At 32.5% G+C, this 20,582-nt stretch overlaps 1 protein-coding gene across 1 annotated transcript; it reads left to right on the top strand.

The window, feature by feature from the left end:
• The first annotated feature begins 137 nt into the window (after positions 1 to 137).
• On the top strand, positions 138 to 19,585 carry Srp54k (signal recognition particle 54k). Its single transcript, XM_072527013.1, has 8 exons — positions 138 to 322; positions 385 to 561; positions 653 to 882; positions 3,144 to 3,294; positions 6,158 to 6,306; positions 9,350 to 9,611; positions 16,051 to 16,243; positions 18,973 to 19,585. Exons 1-8 carry the CDS (start codon positions 245 to 247, stop codon positions 19,257 to 19,259), a joined length of 1,527 nt encoding a protein of 508 aa, XP_072383114.1. The 5' UTR covers positions 138 to 244; the 3' UTR covers positions 19,260 to 19,585.
• The last annotated feature ends 997 nt before the right edge of the window (positions 19,586 to 20,582 follow it).

A 20,582-nucleotide genomic window follows, 5' to 3' on the forward strand; every position in this document is an offset into this window, starting at 1 on the left:
TTTATAAAATACGTTAAATTTTATGTTTTTATTTTGTTTTCAAATATGTATTTTATGTGATAAAATAAACCGACATGATTAATTGAAAGACACGTCTCACATCATATCTGTCTCTGTCATTTAAAACGTCAAAATTTCTAACCCTGTTTTTCATTATTAACAACGTCAAGTATTTGTCGCATCAACTTAACGACATGAGAAAATAATTTTTTACAATCATAATATTTTCAGATATTAAATCAAAATGGTACTAGCGGATTTAGGTCGTAAAATTACGACCGCCTTGCAGTCTTTAAGCAAGGCAACAATTATCAATGAAGAGGTATGCCAGTCCAGATGGCACATGATGGTGACTGTAAATATTTATTATTTGTGATGTTTTAGGTCTTAAATGGAATGCTAAATGATATTTGTCGGGCACTCATTGAGGCTGATGTTAATATCAAATTAGTTAAATCTCTCAGGGAAAATGTTAAATCTGTTATTGACTTTGATGAAATGGCTGGTGGTCTCAACAAGAGAAGGATGATCCAAAGTGCAGTATTTAAAGAGCTCGTCAAAGTAAATATCATGTTAATATTATATCGGCATAATATTTGTTTGTTTACAAATTAAATCATTTCATAATTTAATATTTATGAATATATTTTAGTTAGTAGACCCAGGAGTAAAGCCATATCAACCTATTAAAGGCAAACCAAATGTTATTATGTTTGTTGGTTTACAAGGTTCTGGTAAAACAACCACTTGTACTAAACTAGCCTATCATTATCAAAAAAAGAACTGGAAATCATGTTTGGTATGTGCAGATACATTCAGAGCTGGTGCTTATGATCAAGTAAAACAGAACTGTACAAAGGCTAGGATACCCTTTTATGGAAGGTAAGTGAATTATTTTTTTGCATAGGTGTACTTTTAAAGGCACTCATATTTTGAGATCATAAACATGACAACTACAGGTGTTGCTTATAAGTGTCACTTAACTGTCACAGCTCTTAAATATAATATAGTTCAACAATACCTCTCTCAAAATATTCTTGAGTTGTGTGAACCTGCTATATCCAATTTACGTTATTTATGATTTAGATGTGTAATAATTTGTGGTATTAATAAACTGACATTATATTTTACTGGAAGTTTTATTCCATAAATGTTTATGAAACTACAGTATAGTCTTCATAAGTCAATCTTTCTAACTTCAGTATCTAGATAATTTGGACAGTTTTTTAGTAATAAGTAAATAATATTTTCTTAATTATAATATTTATTATAAATAATAATTAGCGGGAAATATGTTACTGTATAGAGAAGATTTCAAAGGCCTTGAGATATACATTACAAATAAAGAATATGATGCAGAATTTTCAGTTTTGGAAGCACAAAAAAATCATAGAAGGCTATGTCAGAACTCTGTCTAAAGAGTTGTTGAGTTGTATAACTTTGTATTTTATCAGAAACTGTGTACAAGATTCAATAAATGTACTCACACATCATTGTGATTAGGAAACTCACTACTTGCACAAAAATGGCACTATTTTCTTCTCATTGTGTTCCACATGAATGGTTAGAACTTAAATGTAAAAGCAATTGTTAAATATCTGACTACTTGAATCACAGTCATGGTGCACAAGATCATCAAAATAAAAAAAAGACAGTCAACATAGTGGTTAGGATGAAAAATTTTGTTGTAAAAATTCTTGTTTTGTTTTAGAATGATAAACTTAAACCATCTACGGCTGGTTTCACAAAGTAAAGTTACCTTGCGGTTAAGAGATAACCAGGGGTTACCCTGAAATATAGGTTTCACAATATAAGATCAACAGCTCGGGTTGTGGTTAACCTACAAAATTTTTTACCCAAAGTAAAAGCAGTGGTTTAGAGCTTGACCAGGATATCCTAACCTAATTTCGAATTTCGTTTTGTTGACATTGACAGAGTGTACACAGACACGTAAATGATTAATTAATCAGATATAGATTTATATGATGTAAATGCTTTTAGCAGTGACGAGGAAGCTGGCAGACTAAAAATCATTAGGCACAGAACAAATCATTTTGAAGAACTAGACCATGAAGATTTTTTCTGTAGGTTTAGATTCTCAAAGAACACAGTTGAAAATATTTTGGAGCAAATTGAAGATACATCTCTGAAGATAGATCTCTTGAACATTTTTGTGTGTTCCATTTTATAATTTTAATTTTAACTTGGAAGAACAAACAACCACTACTTAAAACAAACTACCACACTAGAACAGAACTTGAAAATGAGAATATTTGTATATTGTTTTCGATCTAATGTGACAAATGTATCATAACTCATCTATACTGATCAATATCCATAATATTTACTGACAATATTCCATAAAAATCTGATTATTGCCCATAATTTCCTACCAATATAAGAAAAATAAAACGAAACCTAAAGATAAGGAACCATAACCGAATCTGTGAATGTGAAACGGCATCTGTCAGTTAAACTAGGGGTAAAGGTTACTTAACTCCTAGGGTTAACCACTGATTGTGAAACTGGCCTCTAGAGTGACTTCTAAGCCAATCTTGTTCTGCTATAACATAAGCAAGTTTGGGATAAGCTTGGGTTATCCCCAAACTCTGGGTATTCTAGGTTATAATCCTCTAAACAGAAGTCTCTGCATTTTCAAGAATACTTTTTAGTTCACAAACAATCCAACATAATTTTTTTCAATTTTCAATATTTTTTCAAAACACATACAGCAGTTTTTATTCTGACTGAACCATTCTGGTATCTGCATTTTGCTCATACTTTTATTCAAAGAAATTTGGTATCATTATAATAGTTGTCACCCAACCTTTTGGGTGGAAACTCAGCAAAGAAATACAATTTCATTGTCTTTCCATCATTTGCAGTGATACCAATGAAACCCCACAGAGGGCACTGAAAAGTTTAAGCCTGAACGAAGGTCAGATACTTTTGTGGCAAATATCAATTAAAAGCTATATTCTATATAAACTTTTTAATTTTCTTTTTCCACGATTTTGCACAATAAAACATTTAAATCTAAAAGACAAACTGATATATTTATATCCTAAAAACAAGCAATTAACAATTGGTTTTGGCATATTTCTTTTTTTAATATGATATAATGTATTTTTTATTATTTATAGTTACACAGAAGTTGATCCTGTAGTCATAGCCCAGGATGGTGTTGATATGTTTAAAAAGGAAGGTTTTGAAATTATAATAGTAGATACAAGTGGTAGACACAAGCAAGAAGAATCTTTGTTTGAAGAAATGTTGGCAGTTTCTAATGCTGTGGTAAGAAATATTTTATCTGAAACATCTATCATGTCAATGGTTATTATTAGAACACTATTTCTTATAGAGCCGTTTTTCTCTGAATGTCAATGACATTTCAATTTCATTGAAGTACAACTACTGAACAAATGTAAAACAAGCAAATAGAACAAAAGGTAAACACAAGAGTAAAATATTGTTTTCTTGCACTTATCAATGAATTATAGACATTCCGAGAAAAATTGTACACAAACATTATTATCGTTCCATAATATTTTTTTTTATTAAATAGATGGGATCAACCCATTACAGCATTATAATAACATTATATTTTTTAATCGAATTTATCTTATAACTACACTCTAAAATACAATACTTAGAAATAATTCTTGGGTTTACTATAAATCATGGTTTTATTAAATTAAAAGGATCTACATCACAGCGACTATTTAAAAATCTTAAGGCCCTATCAAATGGATTATTGCAGGCATAATTCGTAGCATGAAAATTTATATGAAAAAGTTCAAAAGATCTTAGTCTATGCTGTGGAATATTAAAACTTATTTTACTTAAAAGTGAATTCGCCTATTATAAAGTGTTGTTAGATTTAATCTATCTAAAATTACTTTTTTGTCTATATTTGCAACTGAAACTTCAACAATGGGTTCTCCCCAATAAGAAACTTATTCTGAACTTTTTCAATGGAATTGATTACTGGTCATAGATAGGAGACCAGACTAGCATGCCATATTCTAGTTGAGAGCATACAAGAGAACAATACACAACTTTCGTTACATCAGTTGGGAACTAACTACAGTTTCTTTATGTAAATTCAAGAAGTTTATGACATTTCAATGTTATCTGTGAAATATGGTTATTGAAATTAATACTTTCATTAAAAGTGATGCACAGGTCTCTAACTTGGTTTTTATATCTTAAGTTTTGTAGTATTGTTTATTCCCCCTAAAAAAAACTGATGTAAAAGCATTTATCGATATTTAATGTAAGATTATTCTGTATACTCCAGTCCCATAACCTGTCAATATCCTTTTGCAATATATGTATGTCAGCTATAGATTTTATACATCTATATAACTTTAAGTCATCTGCAAAAAGTAAAACCAATAATTCCTGCCAAATAATCATTTATCGCTACATGATTACCATCTCTGAAGTCAAAATAGTATTCTTCATATGTTAGGTTAATTTTAGTAGTACATAAAAGATCAAAATATGAGTAAGCTATATGATTATTATGAGAAGGCATTAGAAGGTCTACAGCTAGTTCTAATTTGACTTCAGATATGTTTGTAAACATTAAATCTAAGTATTTAGCCCTATCATTTGGATGTATTACTTTTTAAAAAAAATTATAAAAAGAAAAATATTCAGCAACTGCTAATACATTCAAGTTCTCAGGACAATCCACACAAACTCCCAGTTCATCATTATACCATATCGCCTCAGGTAGATTATAGGCACCTAGTATAATTTGCTATCTGTGTGTCCTTGGTATACAGATCCGGTTGACAGATTCACAGTGAATTATGTAGCATTCCATTGAGGATCTAGGTGGTAGATAGACTGCACCAATAATGTAATGTTGATAACTTAACATTAATTTCACATATAATTGTTCAATGGTATTATTAGGAAAGGGAATGAGTTTTGACCTAACTCTATCAACTATTGCAATAATTACTCCTTCACCCCGCCAACGATACATACTATAACAACGAAATTTGATTCCATGTTCTGAAAACTTGTCATTCAACCATGATTCAATAATAACTATAATATCATATGAGCAATTTAATACTAACATCTCTAACTGTGGAAATCTTGTTCGTAATCCTCCCATATTATGAAAATATGCTGTTAATGGGGGGCTATCCGGAACTTTTGGAATTTTCACCATTGGGATGTCTGTGGTTACCATTGTGAGAGTGGGTATTTGTTTTTTTATCCATTTATTTGTCGAATAACCAGATCTGTCTCACCATTATCTCTTCTAGTTTTCAGCTCACTCTGTACTACTCTCAATGTTTTTTGTTGCAGTATTGTTGGATCTACATTAATCCTAATATTATTACCCAGAGATCTTTCACCAACAAACTTCTTATCTGAAAAAATCACCTTTAGCAGCCTGGGGCTGCTTTTTCCCACATGTATTGATTTGAAGTTCGTTGTGTTAATAGACATTTTTTGCAAAGTAGCTGTTATCATAAGATTATATATTGCATTGAAAGATCCTTTCTAAGTGATCATTGTTAAAGTCTCTTCAAAAAAACAGGCCTTAAACTGCTGTTTGGTTTCAGATGTTAACATTGTTGTACTGTATCAATCCAAAAAGTCACTTTCGTTTTTCTTAAAATGTGCCGAGCACTTTTCCTCAATTTGTGATCTATGCAGCCCCTATCTTGCGTAAGCTTTTTAATGTCTAATTCCTGGTGAAAGGTGTGTCAATACCTTTCTTTGATGTCTGTCGAGCAATAGATGATTTCCGATGTAGTTATTGGACATACCTTGCACGTTCACGGCCTTGTTTAAACTAGGCCGCGCATTTCTTTACCTGTTCACTGAAGGTGAAGAGCTGTCATGCGCAGTGTTAATTTTCTTTTGTGAATAGTGTTAATACACAATAATAGTCGATTTTTTCCATTTTTAGCACCACACGCACCTCAACTGTTTCAAATGTCAACCACTACTTGAAATGACTAGTAGTTTTACATGGCGTCTATTAACATGTACCAACGTAATATCATATAGCCTTTGTATATAACATTTGTATAATAAAGTATATCATCTACAAGTAATATAAACCATAATTATTGGAAGTTTGATTTAAAATATGTTATATTCTATGAACAAAATTTATTTTTAGAGACCAGACAATATTATTTTCGTCATGGATGCCACAATTGGTCAAGCCTGCGAAGCCCAAGCAAAAGCCTTTAAAGAAAAAGTAGATGTAGGATCTGTAATTATCACAAAATTGGATGGTCACGCAAAAGGAGGTGGTGCCCTTAGTGCGTAAGTATTTTTCCAATAGATTATTACTAAAAATCTTACTTTATATAATTTCTTCTTTATTGTTATCTTACATGTTTCCAATATTTTTCCGTTTATCACGGTATTAAACCATGTGACTCTTTCTGATAAGGGGAAATTCATTCATCTCAAATACCTAGGACATCAAAAGGATTGAGTTCTGTCCATATTATCGAGTCCTAGGTAACCTAGTATACTGGAGTATCTCACACAAATTTTCCGACACACCTGGATGTCATGAGAAGTACCGCTTTTTGCATGATGTTATAATGATATTTACCAGGACTAAGCCATTTGTTGTTCTCTAGGAGGTCCTTCTGACACCAGTACTTTTTAGAATTATAGTTGTGATCTGGTATTTTCAATTGTTTATTATTTATATTTCAAAATCTATTCGCTCTGTACGTGACCATGGTAGGGGTACCTTGAAACGATGCCAGCATGCGTAACGGCGAAATATGACAAAATTGGACCTTTTTACGCATAAATTTTATCAAAAATGGGTGCAAATACATGTTGCGTATTTACTTGTGCTAATAATAGCAAAAATAGTGAGTGTAGCTTTTATAGGTTTCCAAAGATTACATATAAATTAGAGAAAAGAAAAAGATGGATTCGTGCTATTAATATGAAAAAGTAAATATCACATAATTTCATTTTTATGCAATTGAAATAGAAAAAATTTAAATAATTTACCTTAAATGATATTTCATAAGGCTTCAAGCTAACTGCAGCCTGCCTGATGACTTCAGCTTTTATTATATCATAATTTTTACTATTATTGTTTTTAATTACATCCTCTTCCACATGAAAATCTTGATTTGTCAGTACTAGATTTTTCCCTGTCTTTTCCGTTTGGGATTGAAAAGATAATTTTGATGAATTTTTAGAAACCCAGTTTTTAATACTAAATTTATTTTGTACATAAAATGAAAAAATATAATTAAAAAACTAATTATTAATAATTGTCAATTTCGTATCTATTTAATATATGTTTAACCTCAAATTGAGGGGTCCAAAGCTGTCAGATGAAGGCGGTAGATGTCACGTCAGTCACGCACGGAGCGAATATACTTGTTCATTTTCTTGTATTTAACACTCATATTGTTATCGAAAGGAAGAATAACTATTCTTCTTCTTCTACGGCATTAGTACCATTGCTTGTCTGTGGCTGATCTTCTCCATACACGGACTCCTAAAAGGGCTAGTGCGTCGCTGTTTACTGTGTATTCTCTGTAAGTCTCTTGCCCTGTATTCTAGCATTCAGTACTCTTTTTGGTAGCCTATCCTCTGCCATTCTTATCACATGTCTGGCCCATTGCAATCTTTGTATTATAATGAAGTCTGACAGTGGTGTTTCCTTATAAAGTTGATAAAGCTCGTTGTTGTATCGACTTCTGAAGATTCCGTTTTCATGCTTCACTGCCATAACATGATATTGGTCGAATTAAGGTTTTGTAGATTCTCATCTTTGTATTTCGGTGGACATTTTTAGACCAAGATATATGGGAGAGGGAAAAATAAGTTGTGTTTGCCTGCGTTATTCTCTTCCGTATTTCTCCATCTTCTGATCCGTCGGCACATATTTCTACCCCCAGGTATGTAAACTTTCCAATCGTTTCAATGCCATCTTCATGTATAATGTTTTGTGGGACTATATTTCTTCTCGTCTGTATCATTATTTTTGTTTTTTCTGTGTTAATTTCCAGACCTAGCCTTTTTGTTTGCGTTTTTAACTCTGTGTATGTTTCCTGTGCTCCTGTTGATGTTCTACTCATAATATTAATATCATCGGAATAAGCGGCCAGTTGAACCGTTCGGTTGGTCAGTAGGTTTCCTCGTCCAGTTTGCATTTGCCTAACCGCATACTCCAGTGCCAGGTTAAACAAAGTTGGGGCCAGCCCATCTCCCTGCTTTAGTCCCTGCGAAATTTTGAAAAAGTCTGTCCGGTGGTTTTGTATTTATACACATGAATCGTATGCCTGTTTGAAGTCTACAAACACGTTGTGAACATCAATGTCATGTTCCCATGATTTACTCAAGATCTGTTTGACTGTAAATATTTGATCCAGTGTCGATTTTCCCCATCGAAGCCCGTCTGATACACTCCAATAATATTTTCTGCTAGTGGTTGGAGCCGCTGGTTTGTAATATACGTGAGGACTTTATATGCTGTACATAGTAGAGAAATTCCACGGTAGTTTTTGCACTGGAGTTTGTCTCCTTTTTTATAGATCGGGCATACTACACTTTTCTTCCAGTCGTCGGGTATTTTCTCTTCTTGTCATATATCTTTGATGGATGTGACTCTTACTCCATTCTCTTCTACATAATTCGTACCCATTTCATCTTCCATGTCTACTTGTGTACCAAGTAGGGTCTGAAAATAACTCTTATGTGCCACTTATTGCTGTGTGAGCACACTATGGTCCCAGTATAGTTGTCATTATCAAACATACTATGATGGGCTTATTTATAATGTTAGCTAGCTCTTAATGGAGTACCTTTCTCACAATGTCATGTTGTTTCTTATATTCAATGGCAGAAAATGCTTAGCAGCCCCAGTAAGATATTGTATGATTTCTTGGACTTGGCTTCTATATTATGTTCCGATGTATTTGGTTGAGATTAGCTAATCCTGAATAGCTAGTAGGAAACCGTTTTGAGAAACATCTTCAGACACTCGAGTTGTTGACATTGTTCTGGCAAGTGTCATCGAGATGGTGCACATGGAGAGGTTTCTGCATCCAGATACAGTGTAAAATAGTATTTAATATATAAATTATTCAGATTTAAGTCATACGACTTTCGCTCTAGGGAAAAATACTCCAGATATCTGTAGTATCAAAAAAATTGAGCACTGGGGGTAACTATGTAATAAAGCCCTAGTTGACCTGATATGCTTGAGTATCTCCTAGAAATTGTCTTCCGTATCTAAATGTCGTGGTTAGTACCACTTTTTGTATGGTCTTATAGAGATTTTCACTAAATTATTATTATTTCTATATTCTTTTTTATTCTTCAGTGTTGCAGCCACGAACAGTCCAGTTATATTCATAGGTACAGGAGAGCACATAGACGATTTAGACCCGTTTAAAACAAAACCTTTCATTAGTAAATTATTGGGGATGGGTGACATAGAAGGTTTAATTGACAAAGTAAATGAATTAAAGTTAGAAGATAACGAAGAATTATTAGAAAAAATTAAGCATGGTCAATTTACGCTCAGAGATATGTATGAACAATTTCAAAATATAATGAAGATGGGACCTTTTTCACAAATTATGGTAAGTACTAATTAAAAATACCTTTAGTCTTAATTTTCCAATGTAATATGACCAATGAAGTATTTTGTTATTCGGCAATTATTTTTTTTATTTAACATTCGCTATATAAAAATTCTAGATACTGCAGTATACAAAATCAAATACCGAATAAAACGTGGTTCCAGCCATATAATTATTCAAGAAAATATATCACCACTGTAACACGTCTTAGATTTGGCCACGCCTGTTATCCCACACATCTACATAAAATTCATGTTCTCGAAAATGATCTTTGTTAAAATTGTGGCAAAAAAGGTGATTTAGATCATATTTTTTTTGAATACCAAAAATATAAGGATGAAACAGATCAATTTATTCAACAATTACATGATTTTAATGTGCACGCCCCGTTTAATATCCTTAGTCTCTTAGCTAATGGAAATGAGAGAATTTATAATGCATTAGTAAAATTTCTGTCAAGTACCAAAATAGTCTTGTAGTATCTACTATCAAAAAAATATATGTATATGCAAAATTGTGGTAAGCAACTTGGACAGTCCACAGCAAAGAAGCTGTCGGATTGAGTAGATAGCTGCTCAAGAGTTTGCTGTGGAACTCTGAGAACCTCATCATCTTGTTTGTATGTAAATATAGATAAAAAGGAGATAATACAAAAAGTGTTTTGAATTATATTATGTGTACCGTTTTTTTGAACACACTGATGATGTTGAAAAGGTGCTATATTTAACTTGTATCTTATTTTAATTTTAGTTCTTAAAGCATATTGTTCAGCTTTTCGTTATTGATATTTTATGGACTTTATGGTCATAAAATTTATATGTTTAAGGTATTAGTCATGTTGTAACTGGCTATAAAAAACCATCGCAATAAATTGAGATGTTTCATTCATAATTTAATTGCCACAATTTGACAACTTGAGTCATGGTAGAGATTGCTAAACAATTAAATTGTTTATATTCATGTTACCAGTATTACTAGAACTCAAAACCCTCGATCTAATCTTTAATATTACCAATTACATATAGAATATTATGTAAAGTTGAAAGTTCTATCTGTAAAGACGTTGATGTAAAAACAGAATATGCGGCACTTGTTTTATTTTGAGCTACCAACAACATAACATTTATTGGGAAAGGTTACCATTTAAACTAATTACTATACTTTGTTTGCAATTAACAACTCATTACAAATGCAAATCTTCACTAATCTCCAAACAGCAGGTCCAACTAAAATCACTCAAAATAATATCCTCTCATGTTAAAATGTATTTTTAGATATTATTTTTCAAAGAGTCCATGCTGTTCACATAGAAATAAAAATACAAACCCATGGATTATATACCTAAGAGGTATGAAAATCATGGGTCAGTGTTGGAGAATCAAAAAGGGACAGATTTGTATGTTAATTCAAATAAATGTTAAAGTGGATACTTAGTATTGATATCTAACATTTAAGCAATGTGTATACATTAAAAACTTTCTGATGTACTTATAAATTATGGATTTCCATCTCTTCCTCTTCTTTTGTGTCAGATTCGTTGTCCGGTCCGTTTGGAATGATTATAGGTTGACAAAGTTCTTCAATGTTATTATCAATGGTCCACAATCTTTCTTCCTCTTTTTTTACGTGGTTTAAGGCATTGATCCAGTTATATTTCGTGACGTTTTTTATGGAATTTAATAAAAGTTGTTTGACATCATTCAATTTAAAAATTGTATTTTGTCTGGCCACTTCACCTTTTACTATTAACTCTATTGGATTTAGTTGACTATGATAAGATAATACCGTTATTCCTTTTGTTTTTCCATTTCGTCCATGACATAATTTTTATTGGTTTAATGACTTGCAATTCGTAATAATTCCGTTTTAAGCATAGTCTGATCATACGGTATCATTTTGCGTTGTGGCCAGTCAATTATATCTACTTTTTTCCATGAGACCGTCTGTAACTTTTCCACTAATTTTGAGTGATAGCTGGCGTTATAGAAAACAACGACAGCATTATTTGGTAGAAAATTCAATACCATCGGAATTCATTTCTTCGTGGTAATCTTTAGTAGATTTAGAAACGAACTCAAATAAACCATTCTCCGCAAAACCGTGTGCGCTACCAATGCGCGTGATTATTAATCTTTGACCCATTCCTACGGGACCATTTAAACCAGTAGAATATCCTTCTAGAAAGACTTGCCGAAAACTTGCCAGGTTTCATCTAAACAGACATTGCATCTTCTAATCTAAATCTTTTTATCGTTCTCAAATATTATCTTCGTCAACAAAGAATGTCTTCTGTATCGTTCAGTAAGTATAGGTTTTTTTTTATTTGAGATGTTAATAGCAAAAACAGATTTCTTTAAGTAATTTCAATACTTATCTTGGCCAAAGTGAAGAAAATTATTAGCTCTTATTGCCTTTAATATTGTATCCGATGTAGGAATCTCCTTGTTTAAATAGAACGAATGAACATTTCTCCAAAGGACGTTTCTATGAAAGTTATCAATTTCCATTGGTTGTTTTCCTTTATGTCTTTTTTCCTTTATGTTTTCTTTCACTTAAAAATATGTAAATCGTTCTCTCACTAATACCTATCATACCGGAGCACATAGATTATTGTTGATTATTGATATATTATTGTATCGTAACTTGTCTGGATGAGATGGAAAGAGTAGAAGAAAATCCAGGTGCAAGTTAGTTCACCTTTCAAATCGACACTCAGGTTTTGTGAAGGACACAATGGTTAACTTTGGGACTTGGGACTATAGATTTGGGAAGGGGGTGTATTTAAAAAAATTTGGAGTTGAAACGTACCAATGAAAATGAGGGAATTTGGTACTAAACGAAAAGGGAAAAATAAGGGGCGCCACCTAGTCCTTTCTCGAGGGACAAGGAAAACTCGACACTTGACCTATGAGAAGATTGGTTTAAGGATAAAAAAATAGGCTAAACCTCTAAAAAACGAATATGCATACATATTAAAAAAAAAACAAACACACTTACCTTATAATATCTCTTTATTTCTATCAGATTTACCTTCTTATTAGTTACCAGAAGAAAGGAAGATTATAGGAGAGTATTAAACAAATAATGGCTACAAATTAACAATTTTTATTACTCAAAAATTCAACAGGATGAACGTATGATGGAATGATAACAAGTTAGCCAAGTTAACATAAAAAAAAAATAAAACATATAGCAAAAAGACAAAAATACAAATTTAGAGAAATCAAGTAAATAATTCTAAAATTAGGTGGAATACCTTTATAACTGGATAAAACTGCAAAATGAATTCAAATATTAAAATTTAGCAAAAATACTTAGGCACTACCTCAGTTATAGCATACTATCATGATATAGGCATTATATATCTTACTATCTAAAAAAAATTTTTACATATTAATTAGCTGAACAAAAGGGTATAACAATTCCCTTTGATCACCAGAGCACTGACATGCAAACTTTATTTACTGTAGTTACAAATATTATTACGGGATCCCAGAAAAATTAAAAATGCATACCCTATTTGTAGAAAAATTCTGTATCGCACTGCACTAGATATATAGGCAATAACATTTAATAGGTATGTTTCTTCAGTTGACCAGAAAGAAAACATTTAGCAATCTTATCTTTAACATTCGGACAAGTTTTAAAATTAATTTCAACTTACATAATGCTGCTGTAGACTTCACTAATTTTCAACTGAATTAAAACTTACCACTTTATTTTATCTTTGTTTAACCACAGAACAATAAACAATCAAAATACCCACTCTGCTTGAAAAGATAAGTACGAGCATCTCGTTGGCCTAGTCGGAATCAGCCATGTTTTAAACGGAACCAGTGCTGTTCAGTAAAATTTTATCTATTATGCATAGAAAAATTAACCCAGTTTAATTTATTTACGGCAATCATAGACATAATATGCACTATTTTATTCGTACTTTTAGTTGAAGAAGAGATTAAATTATTTTAAATGTTTTAAATTATTATTCTCTAAAAATTTAAATTACAGTTCTGTCGTAGCTTGTCACAAATTTCTTAATCCGAGTCTATGTTTCCGTTTAAAATATGGCGATCGCGTGCTGACACACTTCAAAGGCGGCATCTGAGAATGGGCATTCTGCTTGTTATTTATTCTGTGGTTTAACTGTGGTACCTTATTCGTAGTACTTGCCTACATTGTTGATTTTCCCATCTTTCTTACGGGCTACGTGCCCAATTGCGATAAAAACTAAAAACAGGCCAAGCTTGAGCTAGACTTCATCGTCTTCTCCGTCTGCTCTCCAAGAAGTGACATCATCACTCTCAAAAATCATTCCTTTGCCAGCATAAGCGGAAAGATTCTTGAGATTAAACGAAAGAGTAATTTGTTTATTATAAACAGACTCCAAAATGTTTATATTATCAATCTCAGAAACGCAAAAAGATTAAAAATCTTTTTTGGTTCTTATGATATACGGGGTGAGACGAAAATGCTACATTATTAACCGTTTTTAAAGGCTGTTAATGAACAAGGGAGTCATGAACATTTAATACAATAGTTTTTCTCTCAGAGAATCATCATCATCCAGCCTTCATTTATCACGTCCCCTGCTGGACATAGGCCTCCCTTAAACTCCTCCATTCTTTGCGATTTTGTGCTCTTTGTTGCCAATTAGGAACAACGCAAAGAGCAATGGTACGAATCATGCTTGGAATATCACAGTGACAAGATTAGAAACACTGAGATAAGGCGTAGAACGAAGATTAGGGATATTGTGGAAGAAATTACAAAAATGAAATGGCGCTGGACAGGTCACGTAGCCCGATATAATGACAACATGTGGACACGGAGAATTCTAGAATGGAGACCAAGGACGACAACAAGAAGCATGGGAAGACCTCAAAAAAGATGGGTAGATGACATAATAGCAGTGGCAGACAAACAGTGGATTAGATTGGCGCAAGATAGGGAAAGATGGAAACAATTGGGAGAGACCTACATTCAGGAGTGGATGGAAAACGGTTGACAAAGAGAAAAGAGTTGCCAATTTTTGGTGATACGCCTGATGTCGTCAGCCCAACGTGTAGGTGGTTTTCCTCTACTACGACTATCTGCTCTTGGCCTCCAATTTGTTATTTTGCTCGTCCATCGTGAGTCATGCATTCTCGCTACATGGCCTGCCCAGTTCCATTTCAGTTCCGCTATACGTTCCACAACATCAGCAATACTCGTCCTTATTCGGTCCCGCAACGTCACTCCCAGGATAAACCGTTCCATTTCTCTCTAGGCAACTCTCAGAGAATAAAAATCAGAGAGTTTTTAAGTTTAGATGATGGATGAAACGATGATGCCATTTTAACGCATGGACTGAACTGCTAACTGATAATACGGACGGTATGAAATTCGTCACAACCTTCAGTTACTCGGTCAGCAGGTAGGCAGGCACCCCAAAGATGATTTGTCAACTTTGTCAAAGTCATTAATAAAACATTATCCCCTAATGAGACAAAGTAGTCTATGAATGTATTAGTATAGATATGCATTATAAATCCAAAAATAGTACTACTATTAAAAGAGAGAAGTGGCTTCGTGAAAAAATTAAAAGAATGGAAAGAAAATACAGGTAATTATTTGCCTACGATACAACTTTTACAAAATTCGTGCTTTCTATTTTCGTATTGAGTTTTTAATTTCCTGGGATCTTTTAAGTATATGTAACTAAACAAGTGATGGATTCGACCGTTAGTTGATGGAACTGCATTTTATATAACAATGAAAACTTTGTTTTCAAAACTTCCACAAAATTTATTATATCTTATCACTACAGCTGTTTCGGCATAATAAATTTTGTGGAAGTTTTGAAAACAAAGTTTTCAGTGTTTCATTGTTGTATAACTAAACAAATTAATGCATAACTCTTAATTAAAAAAAAACCTTGTTGGTTTCAACTACATCCGTACGACAATATTTCTTGATCGTGACGGTGACCCTATTTGAAGATTTGCAATTCTAATGAGCGGCAAGTTGCAAACGTAGGTTAATGCTCCATAAACTGTTGGCCATTATTTACCCCCTTTATATCCGATATTATGTACAGTGCTTTGAGGAACAAGATACCTCATGCATAAATTCTTGCAAATTAAGCATTAAATTCACACTATTGAAGATGATAGACAGAATTTAAATTAATCACTGAAATACATGTCTTGGAATTTTTTGTGGTACAACCAAATGCACTGCATGATTCAACCATTTTTATAAAATTATTCTGATACAGATAAATTGAATGCTAATAAATCAACAATCATTTACTTTTGGAAGTTAGCATCTCAAAACTTATTTGTTATTTACCTTCTCCAACGAGCTCTTCAACTTTCTTCGAGTTTTATTTTTATTTATTATATTACGATTTACTTGTATTTATTGGTTAATTATTAATACATCAATTGACACTTTTAAGGGTATGATCCCAGGATTTAGCCAAGACTTTATGTCAAAAGGAAGCGAACAGGAATCAATGGCACGATTAAAAAGATTAATGACAATAATGGACAGTATGAATGATTACGAGTTGGACAACAGGGATGGCGCAAAATTGTTTACTAAACAAGTTGGGAGAGTGGTCAGGGTTGCACAAGGATCTGGTGTAACAGGTAAGTGTAAATGCCGGATATTGGTTCGTCTAGAAGAACATAGAGAACGGATGAATGCCTTGTCCTTTCTGTGTAAAAGATTTTTGCTTCATCCATTCTGACATTTTTCACTCTATTTGGGGCTCATAATAATCATTTATCTTGGATGACAGAAAATTGAAACAACATAATATATCAACCGCTAAAATTTGATGAAAAGTGATAAAATAATTATTTATAGATGTAGAATTAGATTAACTTTTGTTATGACATATTTCTATAGTCAATATTCTAAGTTTTAGCGTATCTATTGAGATATTCAATGCATTTCTTACACAGTTGAGTGCTCATTTTGGACACCAAAAATTTTGAATTATTATTTAATTATTTCTGTGTTATCACAGATTGATCAGTATATTGCGAGGAATGGCCGAGGATCAACTTAGATCGATAGATCCGTTATAATGATAACAATGTGCTGATATTAATTATTTAACTTAATTTATTTCAAGCTGCGTGATCTTGTCTTCGAGATCGCTGCAAGGAATAGCCGAAGAGCAACTTCGATCGATAGATCCGTTCGAATAAGTCATGTAGTCCAAAAATTGTAACTAAACAGTTGAACATACAGGGGCATACGACATACCTCAGGATAGGATTTAACGAGTAGAATACGATGGCATCGAAAAATCCAACATATCGGCGTGAAATAGGCACCCAGGGTAAACTTGCCCCGACTCCCAGTATTAAAACATATTGTTTTTTGAAGAGATTAAAAAAAAACACACACATATTTGAGGCTTTTCCCAAAATAATTTCTTTTTGGAGATGGCTGCAGGTCTAATTTTTTCCAGATTTTCCCATAAGCTGCGACACACCTTCAAAAACCCGAATAACTGGTTTTTAGTGGTTTTTGGGGATTTTCCCCAATTTATATACTTTAAAATAGATCAAATCAAGGATTTTATATAGGTTATATATAACCTGTAGTAACAGTCCTTTAGGACATTCAAAAATTTTGTCTAAGATCCCACTGCAAGATCACTTACGTTCATAACGTAATTAATCAAACTCACATTTTTAAAGCCGGTCAAAAAATGGCCGCAAATATTGTTAATTCGATTAATAGTAATTAATTTTTGAACAAAAATTTTATTAATTCATTTATTTTTTAAATAAAATCGCAGCTCATGACGTATATGCATCTTTTTATATCAAATTAAAGCAATTGTTTTTAGTACGATGACATAAGTCGCCTGATAAAAAATGAAAAAAAATAAATAAATAAAAAATCAAACCAACACCATTGGTTTGAAGTGTCAGGTGTGTGAGTTTTTAAAGCATGCGTTGATAGATAGTGTAATAATATACATACTATCACTTGTCAAACCAGTATCGTTGCGCGCTTACTTATACTTATATTTGATACCTCGAGTTTTTAACAGATGGCAACCCTAATTTGCGACCATTTTTTCTCAGGCAACCTTTTTTCATCATATTAAAAAAAAGAATTAGCTTTAATTTGATACAACAAACATGCATATACGTCATGAGCAGCGTATTTTATTTAAAAATTAAATGAACGAAATACAATTTTTGTTCAGAAATAATTACTACATATTAATATTAATTCTTAAATTATTATAATAATTAAAATATTTGCGGCCACTTTTTGACTGACAACCTAATATCAATGTATTCTCCTTATTTTAAATGTATGTAAAAATGTGAGTTTGATTAACTACATGACTTGATAAATTTTATTATAGGTTATATAACTTGAAGTAACTGAGTCCTTACACAGAGAACATACTTGTAAGAAGGCACATATGAACGAACATGGTATCAACATAATGGAGAGAAGCCAAGTCATTTGAGATTTGCAGATGACATCGTCCTTAATAGCCGATCGTATGGATGATGCAATAATAATGTTTGAAAAATTATATCACCTTCTTGGAGGTCGGACTATATGAGCAAAACGTAAATAATAACTAGTCTGGTGCTAAATCGAAATATTTTTGTTGATGGAAGGGATATTGTGCAGACTGCATCGTATAAGTACGGCAGAGATAACTAGACATTTGAGCTCCCAACTCACATAGGATTAGCCTGGATAGCGTTTGGTAAATTAAACTATGTATTTAAATCGGACCTACCCATATGCCTCAAAAGGAAAATCTTTGACCAATGTGTGTTACCTCCAATGTTATCCAGCTATAATTGCGCAAGCCGCACAAGACAGAGACAGATGGAAAGAGCTGAGGGAGATCTATGTCCAGCAGTGGACGCATAGAGATTGATGATGATGAACTGAGTTCTTAAAGGACTTTCAATAATTGCGTCTAACCTGAATCAATGCGTCTTTAATTCATATTCAAAAAATATGTGTGGCAGAATAAAATCGTGCTTAGTCTTATTTTTTAATCACATAGAACATAAAAAAATGAAAAAAAATGAATTCTGGGAGTGAGAATATTTTCCTTTCTGTTTGGATGATAGTGAAGTGATTTACCTAGGCTTTTACTAAGGCTTCACCTTATTTTCTCTTCAGTAATCTGACGGAAATGAAAGTAATCTTTTATCTTGTGTTATTCTGGGGATTACGAATTTTCTCTACTTGCTGAATAGCGCTAAGGCGTTAATGGTGCTACTTCTGTGGTCTATGATCTGCTGATGCTTCGATCAGTTTTATTTTTCAAATAATTGATATACTTGCATCCTAATTATCCGTTTTATTTGTATTTTAGAAAGAGAAGTAAAAGATCTCATCACACAGTACACAAAGTTCGCAGCGGTAGTAAAGAAAATGGGAGGCATCAAAGGTCTCTTCAAAGGTGGCGATATGGCTAAAAACGTGAACCACAACCAGATGGCGAAACTCAATCAACAAATGGCAAAAATGATGGATCCTAGAGTCCTCCAACAAATGGGCGGCATGGCAGGTTTGCAAAATATGATGAGACAACTCCAAGCAGGCGCAGCTGGTGGTTTAGGGGGCTTAGGTAATCTTATGGGGGGTTTTGGTAATAAATGATTGTTAAATGTTTTTTATGATTATTTTGAATTGCCATTTGATACTTCTTTCAGAAGCCATATGTTGTGTCAAGCAACATTTTTTATTTGTAGAATAATTTATAATTAACACCCACTTTATTATTACCGAAGCAAACTGCTGCAATATATATGTATAAAGAAAGTTAATGGCATTTGAAAGAATTATTGAGTGAATTGTTTCTAAATGGATGAGGAAGCAGAGTATTTTTGTTTTGTTTTGAATGTGTAGAAAATATTTTATATTGACATTGTAAAAACGGTACACTGTTTGTAACTTATTCCTACAAATAAACAGTTTTCTAATAATGTGTTATCTGTTAATAAGGCTTACTCCACAGTTTGACATGGAACAAGAAATTAAGAACTTAGAAAGAGACAGGCTAAAATCCAGAAATCCGCCTCTGCTAATTCCAAGGTCCCTAATACCAGTTTCAAACAAGCAAATGGAAAAATAGATGGGAACAAAGCACAGAACCACACATTCGTCAATACTCGATCTTAGTCAACTGGTTTCAGGATTTGCTTTGAATAGTAAGCCATAGAAGTAAGAAATCAGATCAATTATATAACAATTACTGAAAGATACCGAAATTCAATCAAAATAACTAAAACACAACTTAGATCAGTGACATAAAACTTAATATTAAAAAAGAAAAGCGCCAACAACCAAATAAACACAGACTGTGTTTGAAATAGTAGCCAAGAAATTATACGCGAGATGGGAAAGAAGTTCGAAAAATCGAAACAAAATAAAACAACAACGGATGACTGATGAAATCTTAAGACTAATGGAAAACAGACGAAAACCGAAAAATAAAAACACTGAAGAATACAACAAAATCAATAAAGAAATCAGAAGAAAAATCCAGGATGCAAAAGAAAAATGGTATAGCAGCAAATGTCTTGAAAAACAAGAAAATATATTCAATGAGCAAGACAAACTGGAGAGATGGAAGGAATATATTGAGGAACTGTTTATGACGAAAGAACAGAAATTCAAATGAAAAATAGATCTACCGAGCTAAATGTCCTTGATAAAATGGAAAGAGCTATAAAACTATCAAAGAATAGGAAAGCAACCACGCCAGATGAAATTTCCAGCGAAATAATTAAACTACTCGACGATAAAGGTAAATATTCTCTTCTAAACCCCTTAAATAAAATATACGAAACAGGTCATATACCAACCGAATGGTACTGTCAACAATTGCCCAATATAATTCTTTTCTGTATTTCTTCTTCATAGTTAGGTTCTCTTATGGAAACATTTCCTAAGTACTCAAATCTTTCAACTTCTTCGAAT

The sequence above is a fragment of the Diabrotica undecimpunctata genome, chromosome 3, assembly GCF_040954645.1.
Source record: "Diabrotica undecimpunctata isolate CICGRU chromosome 3, icDiaUnde3, whole genome shotgun sequence".
NCBI classification, from domain to species: Eukaryota; Metazoa; Arthropoda; class Insecta; order Coleoptera; family Chrysomelidae; genus Diabrotica; species Diabrotica undecimpunctata.